This window comes from Notamacropus eugenii, chromosome 2 (assembly GCF_028372415.1).
Source record: "Notamacropus eugenii isolate mMacEug1 chromosome 2, mMacEug1.pri_v2, whole genome shotgun sequence".
Taxonomy (NCBI): Eukaryota; Metazoa; Chordata; class Mammalia; order Diprotodontia; family Macropodidae; genus Notamacropus; species Notamacropus eugenii.
In genome coordinates this window covers 357,024,920-357,049,161 of record NC_092873.1, presented here as the reverse complement: position 1 = coordinate 357,049,161, position 24,242 = coordinate 357,024,920, and the positions used below count along the sequence as shown (strand labels likewise).

Sequence of the window (24,242 nt, the reverse complement as noted above, 5' to 3'; positions counted from 1 at the left end):
AGGGGAAAAATTGGTCTTTCAATGAAATAGAGGACTTTCAAGCATTCTTGATGAAAAGACCAGAGCTGAAAAGAAAATTTGACTTTCAAACACAAGAATGAAGAGAAGCATGAAAAGGTAAACAGCAAAGAGAAGTCATAAGGGACTTACTAAAGTTGAACTGTTTACTTTCCTACATGGAAAGACAATATTTGTAACTCTTGAAACTTTTCAGTATCTGGGTATTGGGTGGGAGTACACACACACAAATGCACACGCACACTCACACACACATAGAGACAGAATGCACAGAGTGAATTGAAGAGGATGGGATCATATCTTAACAAAATGAAATCAAGCAGTGAGAGAGAAATATATTGGGAGGAGAAAGGGAGAAATGGAATGGGGCAAATTATCTCTCATAAAAGAGGCAAGCAAAGACTTATTAGTGGAGGGATAAAGAGGGGAGGTGAGAGAAAAACATGAAGTTTACTCTCATCACATTCCACTAAAGGAAGGAATAAAATGCACACTCATTTTGGTATGAAAACCTATCTTACAATACAGGAAAGTGGGGGATAAGGGGATAAGCAGGGTGGGGGGCATGATGGAAGGGAGGGCATGGGGAGGAGGGAGCAATTTGAGGTCGACACTCATGGGGAGGGACAGGATCAAAAGAGAATAGAAGTAATGGGGGGCAGGATAGGATGGAGGGAAATATAGTTAGTCTTATACAACACGACTATTATGGAAGTCATTTGCAAAACTACACAGATTTGGCCTATATTGAATTGCTTGCCTTCCAAAGGGAAGGGGTGGGGAGGGTGGGAGGTCAAGAAGTTGGAACTCAAAGTGTTAGGAACAACTGTCGAGTACTGTTCTTGCCACTAGGAAATAAGAAATACAGGTAAAGGGGTATAGAAAGTTATCTGGCCCTACAGGACAAAAGAGAAGATGGAGACAAGGGCAGAGAGGGATGATAGAAGAGAGAGCAGATTGGTGATAGGGGCAATTAGAATGCTTGGTGTTTTGGGCTGGGGGGAGGGGACAAAAGGGGAGAAAATTTGGAACTCAAAATTTTGTGAAAATGAATGTTAAAAGTTAAATAAATAAAAAGAAAAAAGAAAAAATCTCCAAGGTCCAATGAATTTAAAAGTGAATTCTATCAAACATTTAAAGAACAGTTAATTTCAATATTATATAGACTATTCAGGAAAATTAATGAAGAGGGCGTCCTACCAAATTCTTTTTAAGATACAAATATTGTTCTGATACCTAAATCAGGAAAAGCCAAAACAGAGAAAGAAAATTATAGATAAATTTCTCTAGTGGATATAGATGCAAAAACTTTAAATGAGATATTAGCAAAAAGAATGCAGTAAGTTATTCCTAAAATGACACATTATGATCAGGTAGGATTTATACTAGGAATACAGGGCTTGTTCAATATTAGGAAAATATCAGCATCATTGATCTTCTCAACAACAAAACTAACAGAAATCATATGATTATCTCAATAAATGTAGAAAGAGTTTTTGACAAAATACAACACCCATTTCTATTGAAAACACTGGAAAGCATGTGAATAAGTGGAACCTTCCATAAAGTAATAAGCAGTAGCTACCAAAAACCATCATCAAGCATTATATGCAATGAGAACAAGCTAGACGCATTTCCAGTAAGACTGGGGGTGAAACAAGGATGTCCATTATCACCACTGTTCTTCTATATAGTATTAGAAATATTAGATTTAGCAAGAAGAGAAGAAAAAGATAACAAAAGAATTAGAAGAGGCAAAGAAGAAACTAAGTTATCAGTCTTTGCAGATGATATGATGATATACTTAGAAAATCCTAGAGAATCAAGTAAAAAACCATTTGAAATAAGAAACAACTTTGGCAAAGTTGCAGGTTATAAAATAAACCCGCATAAATCATCTGCATTTCTGTGTATATTACTGACAATGTCCAATAGCTAGAGAAAGAGAAATCCCATTTCAAACTACAGGAGACACTACAAAATGTCTTGGAGTCTACCTGCCAAAACAAACCCAAGGACTATATGAACACGGTTACAAAACACTTTTATCACAAATAAAGTCAGATCTAAATAAGTGAAAAAACATCAGTTGCTTGTGGCTACACCAAACTAATATAATAAAAATGACAATTCTACCTTAATTAATGTACTTATTCAGTGCCATACCAATCAAAGTACCAAAAATTATTTTCTACAGCTAGAAAAAATAATAACTAAATTCATCTGGAAGAACAAAAGTTCCATGATATCAAGTGAATTAATGAAAATAAATGCTAAGGAAGCTGGTCTAGCCCTTCCAGATCTCAAATTGTATTATAAACCAGCAATCATCAAAACGACTTGGTACTGGCTAAGAAACAGAAGGGTAGACCAGTGGAATAATTTAGGTACTCAGGACACAGTAGTCAATGAACATAGCAACTTACTATTTGATAAACCCAAAGACCCTAGCTTCAGGGATAAGAATTCACTGTTTGACAAAATCTGTTGGGAACATAGGATAACAGTGTGGCAGAAACAGGGCATAGACCAATGCCTGGCACTACACAAGAATGTAGTCCAAATGATTGCATGATCTAGGTATAAAGCCTGATACTATGAACAAATTAGGGGAGCAAGGAATAATGAATTTGTCAGATTTATGGAGAATGGAGAAATTTTTGACCAAACAAGAGATGAAGAACATTATCAAGTGCAAAATGGATAACTTTGATTATATTAAATTGAAAAGTTTTTGCACAAACAAACCCAGCGCAACCAACATTCAGAGAAAAGCAGAAAATGGGAAAGAATTTTTGCAACTAGTGTCTGTGACAAAGGCCTCATTTCTAAAATACATAGGGAACTGAGTAAAATGTACAAGAATACTAGTCATTCTCCAATTGATAAATAATCAAAGGATATAAACAGAGAGTTTTCAGAGGAAGAAACCAAAGCTATCTATAGTCATACGAAAAATGCTCTAAATCACTATTGATTAGAAAAATGCAAATCAAAACAACTCTGAAGTACCACATCACACTTATCAGATTGGCTAACATGACAAACAGGATGATAATAAATGTTGGAAAAGATGTGAGAGAATTGGAACCCTAATTCATTGTTGGTAGAGGTGTAAGCTAACCCAACCATTCAGGAGAGCAATTTGGAACTATGCCCAAAGGGCTACAAAAATGTGCAAACCCTTTGACCCAGCAGTATTGCTTCTAAGACTGTATCCCAAAGAGATCACAAAAATGGGAAAAGGTCTCATGTGTGCAACAATACTTATAACAGCTGTCTTTGTGGTAGCCAAGAACTGGAAATCGAGGGGATGCCCATCAATTGAGGAATAGCGGAACAAGTTGTGCTATATGAATTTAATGGAAAACTATTGTGCTATAAAAAAATGAACAGGAAGTCTTCAGAGAAGCCTGGAAGGACTTGTATAAACTGACACTGAGTGAAAGAACAACCAGGAGATTACTGTACACAGTAACAACCATAGTATGCAAGGGATTTTTCTAGTAGATTTAGACCTTCACAGCAATGCAAAGACCTAAAACATTTCCAGTGGACTCTTTAGGCAAAATCCCATCCATATCCAGAGAAATAACTATGGAATTGGAAACAGAATGAAGCAGAATATTTTCTCTTGTGTTATGTTTTGTTTTGTTTGGGCTTTTTTCATGGTTTCCCCCATTCATTTTAATTCTCCCATGCAACATGACTAGTGTGAAAATGTATTTAATAAGAATGTATGTGTATAAGCTATATAAGATTGCATGCCATCTTGGGGAGGGAGGGAGGAAGGAGGGGGAGAAAATCTAAAACTTATCGAAGTGATTGTAGAAAACTGAAAACAAAAAAGTAAAAAAAAAACACACTTTAGAAAAACTTTATTTTTCTTGGAGTTTTTTTTTTTCACAACATGAGACATATGTAAATGTTTTGCATGACTGTGCATGTATAACCTATATCAAATTGCTTGTCTTCTCAATGAGGGGGGGAAGGGAAAGAGGAAGGAGAAAGTTTGAAACTGAAAATTTTTAAAAATGAATGTCAGAAACTGTTTTATTGAAATTAATTTGAAATTCATATTGAAGGTAATTGAAAAATACTTTATAAAAAATAAAGACATGAAACATTGCATATTATTCCAACCTTTCAACATACTGGATTTTTCCTTCTTTTTCTTTTTAAAAAATCTTTATTATAATGGATAGTTCCTTGAAATGTATACTGGAGAGCCATGCAAAGTAATCAAGGAAATGTAGGAATTAAAAAATCAATAAACTGATCTTTCATATTGTCATATATGTCTTAAGGTTTGGTTCAAATGTTAATTTACATGTTAGCAGACAAATAATATAGTGCAATGCAGTGAAGAGGGCAATGGGCTCATTTTTAGGAGACCTGTGTACTCTGGGACAACTCATTCTCCTTTTCTTTTCTCTTCTTGAAAATGTAGTGTTAAATTATTAATTATGAATATTAATTATTAGAATGAAATTATCCCTAAAGACTCTTCTAGCTCTGCAACCATGATACTATGAGATTTTGTGAGCCGAAAATGAAGCTTGATTCCCAGGTATCAATTTTAGGCTTGGTCCCTGGAATGTGCTTGCAGAGACTAGAGTGCTGGATTTGGGGTCAGAAAGTCCTGCATTCCAACCCTCCCTCAGATAACTGCTAGTTTTGTGAACTTAGGAAAGTCACTTAATGTCTTTGTTTTGTCATCTGTAAAGTGGGAAGAATAGTACCTACCTAATGGATCAAAGGACATTATGCATGCAAAGAATTTTACAAATCTTAAAGCACTATATAAATGCTACTTCTTATTCTTCCTAAGTATTATTATTGCTAGCTCTGGACCTTTAGACAAGGGTAGATAAATAGTACTGGATTTTTTTTTTATCTAAATAATTTCAGGACAGCCTCAAGATTCTTCCCCCCTTTTCTATAGATGAATATAGACTTGCAGGGCCTGTAAGAGAAACTCGTTCCACAGTAGTGCTACTCATATGCTAAATTATAGTAACTTTTCAGAGATTCAGGTTCATATTTTTCCTGGGCGTTTTTTGATAAGTGTGGCTCCACATGATTGTAGCTCCCTACTCATTGTGTAAGTCAGGAATGTTAAAGTAAACTCAAATCCAGATACTGAGTTCTGATTATTAAAAAGAAACCTAGCAGTAAAGAATTCATTTTAAAATGTCATTTAATTGAAACCAAAAAGGAAACTTTTACAAAATAAAGAGGAACTGTTCCACAATTGAGCACATCACCATATTTGCTTTCCCCGGTAAAGTCCCAAGATTAAAATTCACCCCATTATCATTTTCTGTTCTTGATATTTAGACTATTGATAGATATATTGAGATAGATATATGATAGATAGATAGAAAGATTAGATAGATAAAGACATACATACATACATATATACATACATACATACATAATGATAGAGATTTGATTAAATGTTTATAGGCCCTTGAGGAGCTTATCTTCTACTGGAGAAAACAACACATAAAAGGGAGTTGAAAGTGGGAGAGGGAAGGAGACAAAAATAAATCTGGGGAGTCATGGACTGAGTTTAGAGTTAATATAACTGATGTGGATTCTTTCTCAAATGGAGGTTCAGGGATAAATTCAACAGAGGAGGAGACTGTAGAGGTAGAGACCCTGCACATGTGAAGGCCATGGTGGAAGTCAAGAAATATGGGTAGTAATGGCTACACCAAGTATGGAACACTCTGAGTCTGTAGCTTTTCAGGGCACCTATACACATCACTGGCAGACCATATCAGTCTCTTGCTCTCCTATATCAGTCTCTTATTCCAGGGCTACATGCAGTTCTTGAGTTTATACATGCTTTCATTTCTGATCAGATCTCATTTCATTTCTTCTCATGACTTTGTTTCCATTTCCTTTCATTACATCTTTTGATTTTCATAGTTCCATTTTCCAGTGTGCTAAAATCTGAACTATGAATAGTCTATCATTCTCAAGAAGCCCTCTACAAGTTCTCTTGAGTACAATTTCTAAGATCCTACAACTCCTGCCATCAATATGTGCTACCATCCCATTAACCAAAGCACTCATGAGGAAATAAATTTTGGCAGTCTGCCAGTGATCTGCTTTTCTACCTCAGTATTTACCATGTGATAGAGAGACTTCATTCTAAGTTAATAGACTGAGGGCAAGGATTGAGAACCTAGGGTTCACTGATAGAACTATTTTCCAGACAGAGCATGTATTCTTGATGAAAGTGAAGGAACATGGAACACTGGTCAACTACATTTAATTTTTGAAAACACAGTGAGTTACATGAATAAGTTAAGTAGAAGATAGTACTCAAATGGCAGGTGTTTGGTATCATGTCATAAATATATCTTCAGCCTTTGTGAATTTAGCCCACCATGAGTCATAGGATAATTTGAAATACACAGAGAACGTTGTATGATTTACTGAGGGGCTGATGTCAAGTTACCATGTGATCAACTGGAATGGGAAGGAGGATAAAAGGTAATGAAGGGTGACATACTTTAAAAAAATGAAATAAAAAAGATAACTCAAGAGAGGAAAAGATGATGCATGAATTCTAAATAGCTAACGAAATACATTTTCCTTTATGATTAGAAGTTATTATCTAATTTAATGGTGACTTTTCCATCATGAAAGACAATGACAAGGAAATAATCTGTCATTGGCCATGTTAGCCATTCAGGACAGTATATAAAAGGTCTGTGGGGCAAGGAGACTTTCATACTCAAGTAACAACTTCCCCTCCCTGAAATCAACCCAGAATCACAGTACATCAGCACCATGGTCAACTCTTGTTGTGGTTCCATCTGCTCTGACCTGAGCTGTGGCCAAGGTCTCTGTCAAGAGACCTGTTGCTCTCCCAGCTGCTGCCCCCAGAGCACCTGCTGCCACCCCAGCTGCTGCCAGTCCAGTTTCTGTCGCCCCAGCTGCTGCCAGTCTAGTTGCTGTCGCCCCACCTGCTGCCAAACCACCTGTTGCCGCACAACTTGCTGCCGCCCCAGCAGCTGTGTGTCCAGCTGCTGCCAGCCTACTTGCCGCCCCTCCTGTTGTCGTCCAGCCTGCTGCCAGACCTCATGCTGCCGCCCCACCTGCTGCCAAACCACTTGTTGCCGCACAACTTGCTGCCGCCCCAGCAGCTGTGTGTCCAGCTGCTGCCAGCCTACTTGCCGCCCCTCCTGTTGTCGTCCAGCCTGCTGCCAGACCTCATGCTGCCGCCCCACCTGCTGCCAAACCACTTGTTGCCGCACAACTTGCTGCCGCCCCAGCAGCTGTGTGTCCAGCTGCTGCCAGCCTACTTGCCGCCCCTCCTGTTGTCGTCCAGCCTGCTGCCAGACGTCATGCTGCCGCCCCACCTGCTGCCAAACCACCTGTTGTAGAACTACTTGCTGTCGCCCAACCTGTTGCTGAGCACGCAGATCTGTATACATCTGCTCACCATCCTCACCCCATTCCCTAGAGATATCATCAACTACCCTCCTGTACACTAGGATGTATAATCCTTTATCAAATCATCCAACTTTAAGCTGCTCCACATGAGCACAAATTGGAACTCTCAAAAACAGTGCCTGCCTTTGACTCCTGCCTAAGCAGCCACCTTTGTTACTTTTCCCTTCCTACAGAAATTGTGAATGTATTCAGATCTGTCAGCTAAGAAATAAACAACCCCCTCTCCCTTGTTACGCTTGAGTCTTCCATGAATTTTTCCAATGAATTTTTTTCTGTGTGTAATTTTTCTCCATCTCATCATCTTTGTTTCTACATAAAACTGAACAGAAAATTAATGGCTGAAGCAAGCTTCATTTTTTTCTTAGAGCACTCACTTAGAGGGCTTTTTCTAATACATTTCAATAGAGGTTTTAGCACACATTTGTGTGAGTGTTTCAATTACACACATTTGGAATGTAGTGTTCAAAGTTATACTGACCGTAGGGGCAAACCACTTGGTCTTTGAAGGTCTCATATTCCTAAAAAGATACCAACAGTGTTTTTTTCATCTAAAGTAGTGTTAACATTGACCTGTTGACTATAAGAAGAATACATACTACCTCTTCTTATTACCGCTCCTCTTGATCATTGCACTCCAAATTGCTCTTACCCTCTGGAAGCAACTGTTGTTCCTACCATTCATACCTTCCCTCCTCCCCCACCCCCCCCAAAAAAAACAACCCATGACTTTCATAATACTTTTTTTCTTTTTGGACAATCATCCTCTATCTTTTTCTAAAGTCTTTGGAAAATTTTGTGATTGTGCATATAGCAACATGCCATTTTATTACAATTCTGCTTTTTATGAGATCAGAGATTTAGAGCTGGAAATGATCTTATAGATAAAGTAATCCAATGCCCTCATTTTACAGATCGGGTGTATTCTTTTTCTGGACGTGATGTCCCCAACACTTATTTGTGGACTCACACATATTTTGCACTTTGTTTGGACCCTAAAGCCCAGTATGGTTAAGGGACTGACCAAGGTCACACAGCATAGGTAAGATTTGAACTCAGGTCCTGTAAGTTCAACTGTAGTACTCTTTCCTCCAAACCAATTCACTTCTGTCCTCAAATAAACTACTAAGTCTTAAAAGACAACAATGTCGAATGCTTAATTTGTCTCCCTACCTTGCCCAGCATATATATATATATATATATATAACAGACATTCATTACTTGATGAATGATGAAAAGATTGTTTCAAGGCATAACTGATTACACAATTATGTAAGAAGAATAATACAATGTGCATCTTGTCTAGCCCACTGGTTGACACTTTGGAGGGAATCAGAAACCATCTCCTTACACATCCACCAACTTTTGAAGGAATGGACACACCCATTCCAGATTCCTTTTCACACATTAAAAATCTTGAGTTTTTGCCACATGTTTGAGTCAATGATTAACTCAAGACTCAAGACAACTCAGAATCTGAGACACTAGACAACTCAAGATAACTCCCAGGCTCACACAGCTAATAAGTGTCTGAGGCAGGATTTGAACTCATGAACATGCATCTTCCTGATTTCAAACCAGCACTCTATCCACTGAGCCACCTACTGCCCCTCAATTTGACTCAGTTCCCTGTACATTTGAGAAAGGAAGACTATCAGAGAAACTTGCTGTAAAAAGATTTCCTCCAGTTTTCTGCTTTCCTTCTAGTCTTTACTGCATTAGCTTTGTTTGTGCAACCCTTTCAAATTTGATGTAATCAAAATTGTCCATTTTACATTGTGTTGATTCTGTGTATCTCCTGTTTGGTTGTAAATTCTTCCCATATCCATAAATCTGAGAGGTAAATTTTTCAAGCTCCCCTAATTTACTTATGGTATAACACTTAATGGCTAAGTTATGGACCCATTTTGCCCCTATTTTAGTAATGGTGTGAGATGTAAGTCTATGTCTAGCTTCAATTAAACTGATTTCCAGTTTTCCCAGAAATTTTTATCAAATTGTTAGTTTTTGTCCTAAAAACCTGAATCTTTGGGTTTGTTAAACATAAGATTATTATGGTCATTTACTACTGCATATTCTGTACCTAATCTGTTCTACTCATTCACCACTATCTTTCTTAGCCAGTACTACATTGCTTTTTTTATGATTGCCACTTGGTAATATAGTTTGAAATCTAGTATTGCCAGGTAACCTACTCTCACATTGTTTTTTCATTTATTCCCTTGATAATATTGACCTTTTGAATTCCAGTTGATTTTTGTTATTAATATTTTCCAGCTATGTAAAATGCTTTCTTGGTGGTTTAATTGATATGGCACTGAATAAGCAAATTAACTTAGGTAGAATTGTCATTTTATCATATTGGCTTGACCTATTAATATTTGGAGTGATTAATATTTCTCCAGTTGTCTAGATCTCTCTTTATTTGTGTAAAAATGTTTTGTAATTGCGTTCTGATGTTTCCTGGGTTTGTTTTGGCAGGTGGACTAACAAGTAGTTTAAATTGTCTATAGTTATTTTAAATAGAAGGTCTCTTTTTCTCTCTTCCTTAATAAAATATAGAAATGGTGATGGCTTATGTGGGATTGATTTATATCTTGCAAATTTTCTAAAGTTGTTCATTGTTTCAAGTAGTTTTTTTTAGTGGATTCTTAAAGTATATCTCATTTCATCCATAAAAAGTGATAGTTTTGTTTTCTCATTACCTATTCTAATTCCTTCAATTTATTTTTCTTGTCTTATTTCTATGGCTAGAATTTATAGGACAATATTGAATAATAATGGTGATAATACGCTTTCTTACTCCACCCCCATCTCACAGCTCTCAGTAATATTCACCCATTAAGAAGTTAAGAAATATGATATCCATTATAAATATGGAGTCATGCAAAATAAAATTCCATGGCAAGCATGCTGCAAAAAAGAAAAGCAAGAAAAATAAGGAAAGTGAAAGAAAATAAGCTTCTTTTCAGGACTCAGAGTTCATCAGTTCTCTCTGTGGAGGGAGACGGGATTTTTCATCATGTGTCCTTTGGAAATGTCACAGGTCATTGCATTTATCAGAGTAGCTAAATCTTTCACCTTTGATTATCATTACAATATTGCTGTTAGAAAATACTTTCTTTTTGAAAATTAATTTATGTATTTTGAATACTCTTTTCTTTTTAAATTTTGAATTTGCAGTTCTCTCCTCTCCCACCTCTCCCTCATTTATTGATGACTTCCCTTATCCACTGAGAAGGCAAGCAAAATGATATCAATTATGTATGTGAAATCATGAAAAAACATATTTCTATATTAGTCATATCACAAAAACATTTTAAAAGTGAGGAAGTTCTACTTCAATTTGCACTCAAATTCATGAATAGAAAATATTTTCTAATAAGTCTCATATGTTATATATTTTTTTACTTTTGACATAGATAAATCAAGTTTTCTCCCTTTTAAAAATTCAGGTTAGACTGCACCAGGCAGAGGGGAATGGGTCTATCATGGTATCAATGCAAAAATGACTGCAAAAAAAATTATTGGTTTTGCAAAATGACCCTCCTACAGGAATGACTTTGAATGAAAAGAGTGTTCTGAATTCAATTACACAGTGGATTGTAGATATGGAGGGTGCACCAGGTACTTTATATGAAGGGCAGAAGTTTCAATTTCTATTTAAATTTAGTAGTTGATATCCTTTTGCCTCTCCTCAGAGGTGACCACCAGATAATTTTTTCTATGTAAGAACATGTAACAAGAACCAAAAGAAAACAAAATGGTGGTACCATGATGATACATGTTGATGTCACCATTGTGAACCTCTTAGCAAATGATAGCCCTGCTGAGAAAATGAGCACTTTGAACTTTAACTTTTGACTGGAAATCACCTATAGGCAATGAAGACTACTTCCTTTCTCTGCATTTTTACTCATGTGCACTCTGGGCACGTGTTGATCACTGGTTCAGTCCAAGCAACTAACATACATTACTAATCATGCAAGTATTAATGCAGGTGTCAGGAAATGTCAGAACAATTTCATTTTTATTTTTAAAAGCTTTTGGAAAATGCTCAGTTCCTCCATGTATTGTGCAATAATAATAACATCTTGGCAGTTTTGAGATGCTCATTGCAGGTAATGGATCTTGGTAGGAGGAAATGTTTTACTCCTGCCAGCAAATGATAAATGCATAACATGGCCTATGAAATGAGTTTATTAGTTATTATGGGATTATAAATAAAGTGAAGGATCTATTATAACTTCAAAAGTCATTTAATATATGGATTCTATGCACTGTGATCCTAAGGTTAGCAGCATGAATTAACATGCATTTATGAAGAGTTGTAATGAAAGATCATTGCATATTTATTGAATTATTTATGTGCTGTCAGATTGTTTTGATATGAAAGGTTTTTGGGTAACATTGGCAGAGAGGTACAATATGTTATCGCTATGGTGAAAATAAATACATTTTTTGTATATTGCTACTGAATCTGTGAAGTAAAGGCATGAGTAATATAGCATATCAATGGTTTAATCATGGCTTTATTTTGGAAGAAAAAATGGCAGTAATCATTGAATTGCAGCAGTCCATGACTGGACTTATAATTTGCACATTAAAAACTTTTTCCAGGTAGATTGCACTGTTACTTCCTGCAAACCATCAGCATGAGCTCTGCTGCCTTCAAAATATTTCATTTATTTATGTCTTTAAAAAATCCATACACCATTTGTTTGTCATCTCATTTCTTTTGTTATATTTTAAGTCGTTTGAATGTTGTAATATTTTAATTGAAAAACTTTGTCAAAATATTTTCTTGTACATTTTCTTTATCTGTAAGCACCATCTTGTCTTTTAATCCTGTACTATAAAGAAACAAATACATTTTTGACAGAGGCTTAATGCTTTGGAAAAAAATAAAATGTTAGCTTAGGTTACGTACTTTATTAGTCCTTTTTAAATTTATGGCTCATCTATTTTATTAGTTCCCCCCCCACCTCAAAACTAGCTTTTAGGATTATTTTTTTCCAATTTATCTCTTTGATTATCAGAACTTCTTTTTTTGTGTTTAGTTGGCAAGGTTGTTGCTCTTTCTATTAAAAGGCAGACCATCCATTTTATTTTTCTCTGAGGGATTCAGGGATCTTGATGAACAGGTAGCTCTTTACATGGGCTTCTGAAGACATCTGGGGACAGTACCCACAGATCTGAAAGGGGTGAGAGTTTCAGATCCTTTCATGAAGTTATCTATTTAATTTTTTTTCCTTTTATCCTCTAGTTTGTTAAGATTAAATAATTCAGCTTTCATATGTTTTAATACTTTTTTATGTCAATGTGATCTGTAAATGAATTATTTAGTATTTCTGTATCCAAGTCAGACGAAAAGCAGAAAGACCTCACACCATCAGAGGTATCTTCCTCCCTTTAATTTCTATGATCCCAAATCATCCAAGAGTCATTTGGGTTCCTGAAATACTCACACATATTGGATAAGATGGGAGTCAGGAATACTATTCCTCATAGTAAGGTGAAAGATCATGAAGAGTTACTATTTTGCCTCTCCTGTCCTCCTATGGTTCTGCCAGCTTTACCATCTTCCCTGATTTCTATGGCCTTTAGAGCTCAGCCTTGCCTTCTGACCTATTGGTGTTATCTAAGATGGTGCTGCCACCAGCCCTGCCAGTGAAATCATAGGTCTGAGTATTTTCCATCTGCTCTATAATTGAACTTACTTTTATGTGTTGTTTCCCCAAATTAGAATGGGAGCTCCTTAAAAGAAGGGGTTGGCTCATTTTTTTTATTTGTGTATTTAGCATTAGCACAATACTTGGCACATAATAATATATGTACTTTTTCCTTCATTGTGAAGATCACCTGGTAACAGACACTGAGGTTCTTTCTCAAACTGAACTGTCAAGCAGATAGAGAGCATAATTCTAATTGGCTGACCACATTGTTCAAAAGACAAATGTACATTTTCCTGTCCTCTCTATGTAGATCCCTGGAAAGTATCTGCCAAAGTAAGTGAACTTATCATGCCATTAAAAATTTCTCCATTTGCTGTAACTGCTGGTTCCATATACAGATGGTGCAGATAACCTTTGTATTCTTGATGTTAATTATTAGGCCAAAATTAGAACAAGCAATAGAGATTCAATCTGTCCTATTACATCTCACTCTCAGAGGCTGCACTAAGTGCACAATCATCTGTAACAAAAAGTTGCTCACCAACTCTCAAGTTAAATAATTTACCACCAGTGCAGTAGCTGACTTTGATGCCATTTTCATCCTCATTGAAGGTATCCAACAACATCACTGAAAACATCATGCTAAAAAGCATGGGAATAAGCACACAGCCTTGTTTCACTCCATTGGTAACTGAGAAAGTTCAAGAGTGTCATCCGTTATCCAGAACCTGTGTAAGCATATTGTCATAGAAATGGCATACAATACTGATGAACTTCTACAGGCAACCAAATTTTGTCATAAACCCTCATGACTGACACTATCAAAGGACTTGGTCATATCAATGGATGTTGTGTACAGACATCCTGGCATTTCTTCTGGAGCTGTCGAGCAGCAAACACCATATTAACTCTTCCTCAGACCATTTTGAAGCCACACTGACTCTGAGGTAGATGACCATCTTCCAGGTGAAGGATAAGCCTATTAAGGAGGACTCTGGCAAGAGTCTTGTCAGAAATGACTAAGAGAGACACCTCACCTGTGATTGTCAAAGGACAATCTATTTCCTTTTCTTTTATAGAGATGAACAATGGAGGCATCCTTGACCTCCTGGAAGATAACCTCCTTTTGCTACATAACCCAGAAAATTTCAGTCAGTTTTTGTATGAGCAGTGGACTACTTGCCTTATAAATATCAGCTAGAATATACTCAACACTAGGTGCTTTGCCATATGAGAAGAGCATAATGGTATCCAAAACTTCTTCAGTTGGAAGTTCAGCTAGAGAGGGATTGAGTTCAACCTGAGGTATATGGTCAATGGCTTTGATTTTTAAGAACATTATAGAAGGCTTCAGCCCATTTCTCCAGGATCCTATTCTTATCACCATTCAATCTGGCTCCATTAGCATTGAGTAGTTGAGATGTACCATATGTCTTTGGCCCATGAAGTATTACCTAATATTTTGTCTACTTGTCAAATGTACATCTCAAACATTTACCATGAATGAATGTAGATATATTTATCAAGTAATTAATATGTGTGAAGCAGAATTCTAAGACCTCAGAATGAAAATAGAAACCAAGACAGTTCATGCTTTAAAGAACTCACTCACATTCTAAGAGAGAAAGCAAACACATGTAGGTTTAAACTGCAAAAAAATATTTAAAGGCCCCACGGTCCTCGGGATTCAAGATCAAATAAGCTAATAATGTACCCTATTTAATGTTATTTTCACTGATAAACTCATCTTCATGTTATTGAATTTTTTTGACAGTGACAAAAACTGGACTTTAATGGTGAGTTTTCTTTTTCAAGTCTTCAGTAGCTATGGATGCTGAGGAGGTCACTACTGTATTACTTATAGAGGCAGTTGCCACATTTCATCTTCACAAGGGGTAAATCCCTAGAAGATAAGGGCTGAGCTGGAAGGATGCTATGTAATCTGGAGGTTGGGGACTGGTATTTCCAGAGTTCTTGGGCTTAGAATTCTAGGCTATCTCCATCAGGCTTTAAGGAGAGGTATTAGTTGAAGTGAGAGTAGTGACATTACTTACCTGGTACAGTCTCAGCCTACCTCCTGATTCTCCACAGAATGCTTTTCTGTTAAATTGGCTTGCCTGCCCTGTGGGTGGCATCTAATCACCCACTGATCACTTACCACACCTGTCTATCAATCACACACATCAATCAAACATATTCATTCATCAGTCATACCAAGCCAACAAATATACCTATTCCCCAATCATGCAAAACCTCCATTCAGGCCTATTAAATAGGATTTCCTGCAAGGCCACTCATTGAAAGAATGCTGGCTTGACTGAATTGTTGTTCTAGCCCAGCATATCATTCTTTAAAATATCAGCGCTACAGAAATGTGTACTCTTCTACTCAAAGAAATGATAATTGATTAAGAATCTTTTATGAGGGAAAAGGTTCTACTTGTACAAAAATGTTTATAGCTGCTCTTTTTGTTGTGACTATGAATTGGAAATTAAGGGCATACTCATCAATTGGGGAATGGTTGATCAAATTATGGTCTATGATTGTGATGGAATACTGTTGTGTTATAAGAAATGAAGAGCAGGATGCTCTCGGAAAAACCTGAGAGGTCTTACGTGAACTGATGCAAAGTGAAGTGAGCAGAAACAGAACATTGTACACAGGAAGAGCAATATTGTACTATGAAGAATAGTGAAAGAGTTACCTATTCTCAACAATACAATGATCCAAGATAATTCTAAAGGGCCCATGATGAAACATGCTATCCACCTTCAGAGGAAAAAAAACTGATATTATTTGAATATTGACAGAAGCATACTATTTTTCCCTTTATTTCATTCTTTTTTTATCTTTTTGTTCATCATCTTGTACAAAATGGCTAATATGGAAATGTATTATATAATTGCATATATACATATATATGTATATATAAAACATACATCAAATCGCTTATGGTCTCGGAGAAAAGCAAGAGGAGGGAGGAATAGATGAAATTCAAAACTTAAAAAAAATTAAAATTGTTTGAACATGTAATTGGGGAAAAATAAAATATTATTAAAGTAAAAAGAATAACCTTTAAGGAATACTCAAGAAATTATTAGTAACACCCACAATTTTCAATATGATTAAGTAAAGTTTTATTAGGAAACACACAAGCAACAAGACACTATAAAACTATAAAGTAGAGGTATCAGAGATGAAAACCTGACCATTCTAAGGACTTGATGACTTGGTAACTGGAAGTTAAAGTTCTACTTTGAAACTGCTCTTCTTCTTGAATATTTGTTATGGTTCAGAATGTAAGGTTTGAACCTTCATAGCTGACACATTAAGCATTAAAAGTTTCATTCCTATGGTGCTGGAGAAAACAGAAGATACTAATTTAACCAGACTGAGACAGAGAATAAAAGGAATTAAGTTTTCCACACTGGTTGCAGGTACATTGACTTATAATATGATGTCATCAATAATTTTGCCATGTTAGTACATTTGAGGAAACTATATTAGTCTGGAGAAGAATGGAAATAGTGAGCAGATATATGAAGAAGCGGGAACTCAGCAACAGGAGGAGCCACAGCAGACTGGGCGGCAGCAAGTGGTCTGGCAGCAGGTGGGACGGCAGCAGGGCTGGCAACAGCTAGAAATACAGCAACTGGGTCGACAGCATGGCCGGGAGCAACTAGACGCACAGCAGCTGGGGCGGCAGCAGGTTGGTTGGCAACAAACAGACTGACAGCACCTTGGTCTGCAGCAGCTTGGCTGGCAACAGCTGGACCCACAGCAGCTAGGGCGGCAGCAGGGCTGGCAGCAGCTGGTCAGACAGCAGCTGGGGCGGCAGCAGGGCTGGCAGCAGCTGGTCTGGCAGCAGCTGGGGCGGCAGCAGGTGGTTCTGCAGCAGGTGGTCTGGCAGCAGCTGGGGCGGCAGCAGGGCTGGCAGCAGCTGGTCAGACAGCAGCTGGGGCGGCAGCAGGGCTGGCAGCAGCTCGATCCACAGTAGCTGGGGCGGCAGCAGGTGGACACAACGCAGGTGGGCCTGTAACAGTTGGTCCTGCAGCAGGTGCTCTGGTAGCAGGGAGGCCTGAAGCAGCAGGCAGTGCGGCAACAGCAGGGGGCACAACAACCAGAGCCACAGCTCTGACCAGAGCAGGTGGAGCCACAACAGGAGCTGACCATGGTGGTTGGTGGATTGAGTTTCTGAGTTTGTTTCCAGGTGAGTGAGTAACTTGAGTTTGAAAGTCCTGCAGCTCCTTGAGCCTCTTAAATACTATTTCTGAGTGACAACCATTATCACTAACAACTTATTTCCTTGTTATTGTTTAGCGAGATGGGAAATAAAGATGCTCCTTAAATTATGTAATTTGTGTTGATAATGGAAAAGAAGTTATTTCTTTAACCCTTTAGGATTCATCTAATTTGCTACATATGACATTAAATTCACAGTCCTAAATAACAGAGAATATCAGACTTGGAAGTTACCTCCAACCTATGCCTAAATAAAACCCTCCCCCCTCTACAATATACATACAAAAATATGCCAAAAAAACCCTGCATGGTGAACTTTTCTATTAAATCATGATTTGCTTTTCATTTATTCATGGAATTTTGTCTATTTACTATGTTTCTCTTTTCTTCATTTTCTTCTCCTACTGTGCAGAGAATCCCACAGATCTCTCTCCTGCCTATGCATCATCGTGTGACTCATAGTGAAGTATTTTTAAGAAGTATTCAAGAGAGTAAGAAAATGTGACTGGTAAGTGACCCACTGATTCCATAACTAAACTGAATCCAGAAATAGATAAATCCTTGATTGGCTACAAGTACACTTAGGATCTTCCATGTAGACTTTTGTGAAATATTAGTGATAATGGAAAAATGTGACTCAGTTTAGTTGATACACATACACACATATACATACTATATATATATATGCAAATACATATGAATTATACACACAGACTTGTGTGTATGTGTGTATAGAGATAGAGACAGAGAGACACTCTCCTTTGTTGACTACCTTCCCTACCTCTCCATTCTCCCTACAACCCCTGTCCAAAATGAGTCAAAATGAACATATATTTCTTGTTTTTTTTCCAGTCTCAAAATTGTCTCTCCCCCTACACAGCTGTGAAGATAATATTCCTAATGTACAGGTCTGACCATGGTCAAGGATCTTCATTGCCTCCCTTTTGCTTCTATTATAAAATATGAACTCTTCTCATTGACACTTAAATTCCTGCACAGTCTATCTCCAACTTGATTCCACATTATTCCTCTTCATGTATCCAACATTCCATCTAAATTGGCCTGCTTCCTTTTCTATATAAATGACAGTGAACCTTCTCCATTTGTGTCTTGATGTAGGCTACCTAATCCTCTACCTATGCCTGGAATGTTCTCCCAACTCACCTATGACTCACAGAATCCTTAGTTTTCCTCAACATACAGATCAGGTACCATTTTTTATGTAAGAACTTTCTTGATCTGTCCAATGATCAACAATATTGTTAAATATTTATTAAAATTATTTATTATTGTATTCTTAAGCCAGGTTAATTTTGAGTGAGCAAATATCAGCGATTAACATGGGAGTAATTTGCCACTTTCATTATCAGTCAGTTTAGGCTCATTACACAGATGGGTAACATAATTATGCTCCTTGCTGCATTTGAACCTAAGGAAAAGTGAGCTTAAAGTTTGAATAAACTTCCTTTTCCATGGAAATCAAAAGTACTATAAGAAATGGTATGTTTCTCAAACGGATTCACTTTGGTTTCCAAAAATACCTCTGCAATCAACAAACAAAAATAAGACTAAACTAGTTATAATTGATCATTTGAATTTTCCAAAATTAAATTTAAGTTTATTTTTTTATTTCATCAACCATTTTTAATGAAATAATATCCCCTAGTGATGTATAACCAGGTTGAAGAGAAAGTTTTGACTTCTGAGTCATATGATAAACAAGATGGAGAATTAGTCATTTTCTCTAGTTCCCATTAGCTCTCAAAAAAAAAAAAACTCTACAAAAGAAATCATACATTAGAAGTAGCATATTAAGAGCCAAAATAAAAAAGACAAGAAAGTAAGAAGTTCTGCAAGGTCAATACCTTATGAATTAACAGAGTACAGTGCTAAAGTACGACACTACCAGTCAGTACCCCTCCCTCATTAAGCCTCCAAATTCTAGCAGATAAATAAATTTGACCCATGGTCTTATGCTTTGAGGCTCATTCATTGATTTATCTACTGCTGAAAAGTCTCTGCCACTCCTGCCTTTTGCCTTTTGTCCTATTTCATCAAGAAGAAGGCATCAATTTTACACTTCTACATGTGAAGGATAACAAGATATGGGGGTAGGTTGGGATTTTTTGCTGTCTAGAGTAACCCCCAAATTAAGGACTCCAAAGTTATGGAAGCTCTGCCCAGGATCTCCACCTCTCCTTCCCCCAACCTGGGGGGAAAAAATGACAGATGTGATTCAGCCTAACTACAGACCTAAAGAATGGCAGGAATGAGGGCAGGGGGCCAACATGTGTGTGCATATACTGGTACTGAAGGAAAGGGAACTAAAATATAGCTAAGGTCAGTCTTGTGTTCCCATAAATCATATGAGGCAGTTATTGTGAAAAACAAAGTCTGGCATGTCAGTGGAGGCTGAGAGAGAATTGAAATCCAAGCTTTGAGGACTATCTTCCATCAAAGAGGGAAAAGTCAGAAAGTGAGTGATGGAAATAAAAGATTTCAAAAGGAAGAAAATTCACTTAACGCAGAATACACATAAATCAACAAAGGCATTAAAATTAGAAGGGAAGATGATCACCCAACCATAGGGAAGATTGCAAACCTCTAAAAATGGTAAGGGAAAGGAAATTAAAGCAATACCTCATGAAAACAGAGCACTGTAAAATCCTGAGAGAGCATGAAAATGCAGCAAGATATTTCAGAATTGTTCATGATATAAATCAGAATCTTGAGAAAAGTTAGAAGGTCACAAATGGCAGAAATTCTGGTCTGCATAGCAGAAATAATTTGCAAAATGCAAAAAATATGAATCCACAGTGGCAAATCTCTTCAAAGGGAAGGAAACAAAAAACAACTGACTGGTAATCCAAATACAATGAAACAAAGGACAACTTGGAAGAAGAGAAGAAATACATTATTTTAAGGTGTGGAGCCAAGAAGGCAGAGTAAAAGTAGGGACTTCCCTGAGCTCTCCTGCAAAGTCCTCCAAATACCTGTAAAAATGACTGCAAACAAATTTTAGAGCTACAGAACCCACAAAATGACAGAGTGAAACAGATCCCCAGCCCAAAATAACCTGGAAAGTTGACAGGAAGGATCTTTCACACCAGGCAGGGAGCAGAGCACAGTGTGACACCCACAGGTGGGCAGGAGCAGGGGAACTGAATCACTGGCAGCTGAGACTCTTTCTGGATTGCTCAACCCACAAACACCAGGAAGGTCAGTGGGAAAACTCTGTAGGACCTGGATGAAGGAGTAGTTAGCAGACTGGCCAGGTCTAGTCCCAGCCCCAAGACAGTGGGGGTGGTGGCAGTGGCTGATAGCAGCAGTGGTAGCAGCTATGGCAGTGGCCGCAATGGCAGAGGCTGCTTCCAGAACTCTGGGTCCACAGACAGTAGGGAATCCTTGAAGCCTGGGACAGTATACCCACACCCACCTCCACTGGAAGGAGAGTTATACCTTGACAAAGAGTTAGAAAGTGAAGTGTTTGTCTGGGAATGAATAAACATCATAAAAGAACTCAGACTATAGAATCTTACTTTGGTGACAAGGAAGATCAGGGGATACAATCAGAGGAGGAGAGCAGTGTTAAAACTCCTACATCAAAAGTCTTCAAGAGGAATATGAATTGGTCTCAACCTAAGGCTCAAAAAGGATTTTGAAAATCAAGTAATAGAAGTAGACAAAAAATTGGGAAGAGAAATAAGAGTGATGCAAGAAAATCATAAAAAATGAGTGAACCACATGATAAAGGAGACCCAAAAAAATACTGAAGAAAATAACACTTTAAAAAATAGACTAACACAAATAGCAAAAGAAACCCAAAGAGTCAGTGAGGAGAAGAATGCCTTAAAAAACAGAATTGGCCAAATGGAAAAGGAGGTCCTAAATCTCACTGAAGAAAATAATTCCTTAAAAATTAGAATGGAGCAAATGGAAGCTAATGACTTTATAAGAAATCAAGAAATTATAAAACAGAACTAAAAGAATGAAAAAATAGAAGACAGTGTGAAATATCTCATTGGAAAAACCACTAACCTGGAAAACAGATCCAGGAGAGATCATTTAAAAATCATTGGATTACCTGAAATTCATGATCAAAAAAAGAGCCTAGACATCATCTTCCAAGAAATTATCAAGGAAAGCTACCCTGATATTCTAGAACAAGTGGGTAAAATAGAAGTGGAAAGAATCCACCAATTGCCTCTGGAAAGAGATACTAAAAAGAAAACTTCTAGGAATATTGTAGCCAAATTCCAGAGTTCCCATGTTAAAGAGAAAATATTGCAAGCAGCCAGAAAGAAACAATTTGAGTATTGTGAAAATGCAATCAGGCTAATGCAAGACCTAGTAGCTTCTACATTAAAGGACTGAAGGGCTTAGAATATGATATTCTGGAGGTCAGAGGAGCTAGGCTTAAAATGAAGAATCACCTACCTAACAAAACTGAGTACAATCTCTCAGGAGAAAAATGGAATTTCAATGAAATAGAGTACTTTCAAGCATTCTTGATGAAAATACCAGAGCTGAATAGAAAATTTGACTTCCAAATACAAGAATCAAGAGAAGTATGAAAATGTAAACAGGAAAGAGAAATCGTAAGAGATTTATTAAAGTTGAGCTGTTTACATGTGTACATGGAAAGATGATATTTGCAACCCATGAGACTTTTCTCAATATTAGAGTAGTTGTAGGACATAGATAGATAGATAGATAGATAGATAGATAGATAGATAGATAGATAGATAGATAGATAGATAGATGTATGATATTTTTAAAATAAAATTAAAGGATGAGAGAGGAATATATTGGGAGCAAGAGAAAAGGAGAGATAGAATCAGGTAAATTATCTCACATAAAAGAGGCAAGAAAAATATTTCACAATGGAATGGGAGAGAGGGGAGGTGAGAAGGAATGAGTGAACCATATTTGCATTGGATTTGGTTTAAAGAGGGAATGGGATGTCTTACCCTACAGGAAAGTAGGGGGGAAGGGGGTAAGATGTAGGGAGGAAGACAGAAGAGAGAGAGTAGATTGGGGGAAGAGGTAATCAGAAGCAAACACTTTAGAAAAGGGACAGGGTCAAAGGAGAAAATAAAATAACTGGGAAGAGGGATAGCATAGAGGGAAATATAGTTAGTCTTTCACAACATGACTATTACGGAGGTGTTTTGCATAACTGCACATATATAACCTATATTGAAATGCTTGTTTTGTCATTGGGAGTGAGTGGGGAGGGAAGAAGGGAGAAAATTTGGAGCTCAAAGTTTTCAAAACAAATGTTAAAAATTGTTTTTACATGCAACTGGGAAATAAGATATACAGGCAGTGGGGTATAGAAATTTATCTTCCCTTCAGTAAAGTAAAGGGGAAGGAGATAAGAGGGGGGATAGTAAAGGGGAGGGCCAACTGGAGGAAGGTGTAATCTACCATCTCAGGGTGGGGGAAGGGGAGAGATGAGGAGAAAATTTGGAACCCAAAATCTTGTGAAAATGAATGCTGAAAACTAAATATAATTTTTTAAAAAATTTTGAAAAAAATAAATTATTTTAAAAGAATACATATTCTCTAGACAAGCAAATGTTATTGATATGAAAAATAGTGTTCTTAGAGACAATTCAAGGTTCAATGGTCTCTCAAAAGACTATCACAAGCTGGAGAGAGAAAATCACTGGACATGCTTGTATTTTCTGGATTTAGTCCTCTTCATATTACTATATTCCTACTGTTTAATAATATCTCTGTTTTCTTTGCTTTAATCAGTTTCAGCTGGCAGATGAAAGAGGACTAAATCCAGAAAATACAAACCACTGTACACATTTATAAATACTGGTATTGATGTGGAGAGCACTTTCTGTAGTTCTAAAGCTAGTATGCTTTAGCATAGTCACATTTTTAAGCAGCTGGGGGAAGTAGAGGGAGGTATTCGGAAATAGGGCATTTGATTTCTTCCACTTGAGATGATGGTTTGGACTGAGGCTTCAACCTGAATACCCAGTCTATGGTGTAAGTTTCCAAAGGGATCTTTCACAGGTCAACATATAACTGTCATACATGACATCTACTTAGAAAGCAGATCCATAGAAGAAAGGCAACTAATGCCTATCTGGGATGAGTTGGGGACAGTGAGCAAATGCACACAGGTCTCAGAGGTCAGCATCAGAGGAATCTACAGCAGATTGGGTGGCAGCAGATGGTTCTGAAGCAAATGGTCTGGCAGCAGGTAGGACAGCAACAGAACTGGCAGTACCTGGACACATGGTAGCTTGACTGGCAGTAAGGTTGGCAGCAGCTGGACATACAGCAACTGGGGTGGCAGCAGGTGAAGACAGTGAAGGTGGGCTAATAACAGTTGATCCTACAGGGGGTCTGTCAGTGGATTGACTTGAAGCAGCAGCAGCTGGGGCCACAGCTCAAGTCAGAGCAAGTGAAGCCACAGCAGGCATTGGCTATGGTTTTGGTGGGTTGAGCTTCTGGGTGTCTTTCAAGGTGACTGAGACACTTCAGTCTCACATTTTCTATTTTGTTAGGGGGATCTTTTAGGCTCCACTATTCTATGAAGATTCCAGCAAGTCAAAGTAATTCTTTTGTTTTTCATTTTCATGACAGAAAATATGATTATCAAATCAGTCAGTGACATTTGTCAGGTCAAATATTTTTATTTGAATAGACAAATTGATCTCCTTTCTTGTTAATATTTATTCAGTCTTCTGTTTAAGAATTACTCCTAGTTTTTCTTCATTTGTGTAGAGTAGTCTCCAGGCACTCATTATTCAAAAAGTTGGCCACGTGAGTGACTTAAGCTTTCTCATGGGTCAATTTCATCTGCTTTTATGT

General features: G+C 37.3%; 2 protein-coding genes and 1 pseudogene across 7 annotated transcripts; 2 read left to right on the top strand and 1 right to left on the bottom strand.

The window, feature by feature from the left end:
- Nucleotides 1-6,825: 6,825 nt before the first annotated feature.
- LOC140528504 (uncharacterized) lies at nt 6,826-7,452 on the top strand. Of its 2 annotated transcripts, XM_072646389.1 has the most exons (2): nt 6,826-6,888; nt 6,967-7,452. In XM_072646389.1, the coding sequence occupies exons 1-2, from the start codon at nt 6,826-6,828 to the stop codon at nt 7,450-7,452; spliced, it is 549 nt and encodes a 182-aa protein (XP_072502490.1). The 2 variants fall into 2 exon arrangements, with proteins under 2 accessions (XP_072502490.1, XP_072502489.1); XM_072646388.1 differs by having other exon boundaries at nt 6,826-7,452.
- A 3,527-nt stretch (nt 7,453-10,979) lies between these two features.
- On the top strand, nt 10,980-11,279 carry LOC140528507 (ubiquitin-conjugating enzyme E2 W-like; annotated as a pseudogene).
- Nucleotides 11,280-16,401: 5,122 nt separating this feature from the next.
- On the bottom strand, nt 16,402-23,705 carry LOC140528505 (uncharacterized). Of its 5 annotated transcripts, none has more exons than XM_072646391.1 (2): nt 23,677-23,705; nt 16,402-17,241 (listed from the first exon to the last, which is right to left on the bottom strand). In XM_072646391.1, the coding sequence occupies exons 1-2, from the start codon at nt 23,703-23,705 to the stop codon at nt 16,719-16,721; spliced, it is 552 nt and encodes a 183-aa protein (XP_072502492.1). In that variant the 3' UTR covers nt 16,402-16,718. The 5 variants fall into 5 exon arrangements, with proteins under 5 accessions (XP_072502492.1, XP_072502495.1, XP_072502493.1 ...); XM_072646394.1 differs by lacking the exon at nt 23,677-23,705 and having other exon boundaries at nt 16,402-17,052; nt 17,182-17,448; XM_072646392.1 differs by lacking the exon at nt 23,677-23,705 and adding an exon at nt 17,260-17,448 and having other exon boundaries at nt 16,402-17,178.
- Nucleotides 23,706-24,242: the final 537 nt, after the last annotated feature.

Excerpts from the sequence above, each read along its gene's own strand:
- LOC140528505 (XM_072646390.1), bottom strand. The coding sequence starts at position 17,336 with ATGGTCAGCTCCTGTTGTGGCTCCACCTGCTCTGGTCAGAGCTGTGGC.
- LOC140528504 (XM_072646388.1), top strand. The coding sequence starts at position 6,826 with ATGGTCAACTCTTGTTGTGGTTCCATCTGCTCTGACCTGAGCTGTGGC.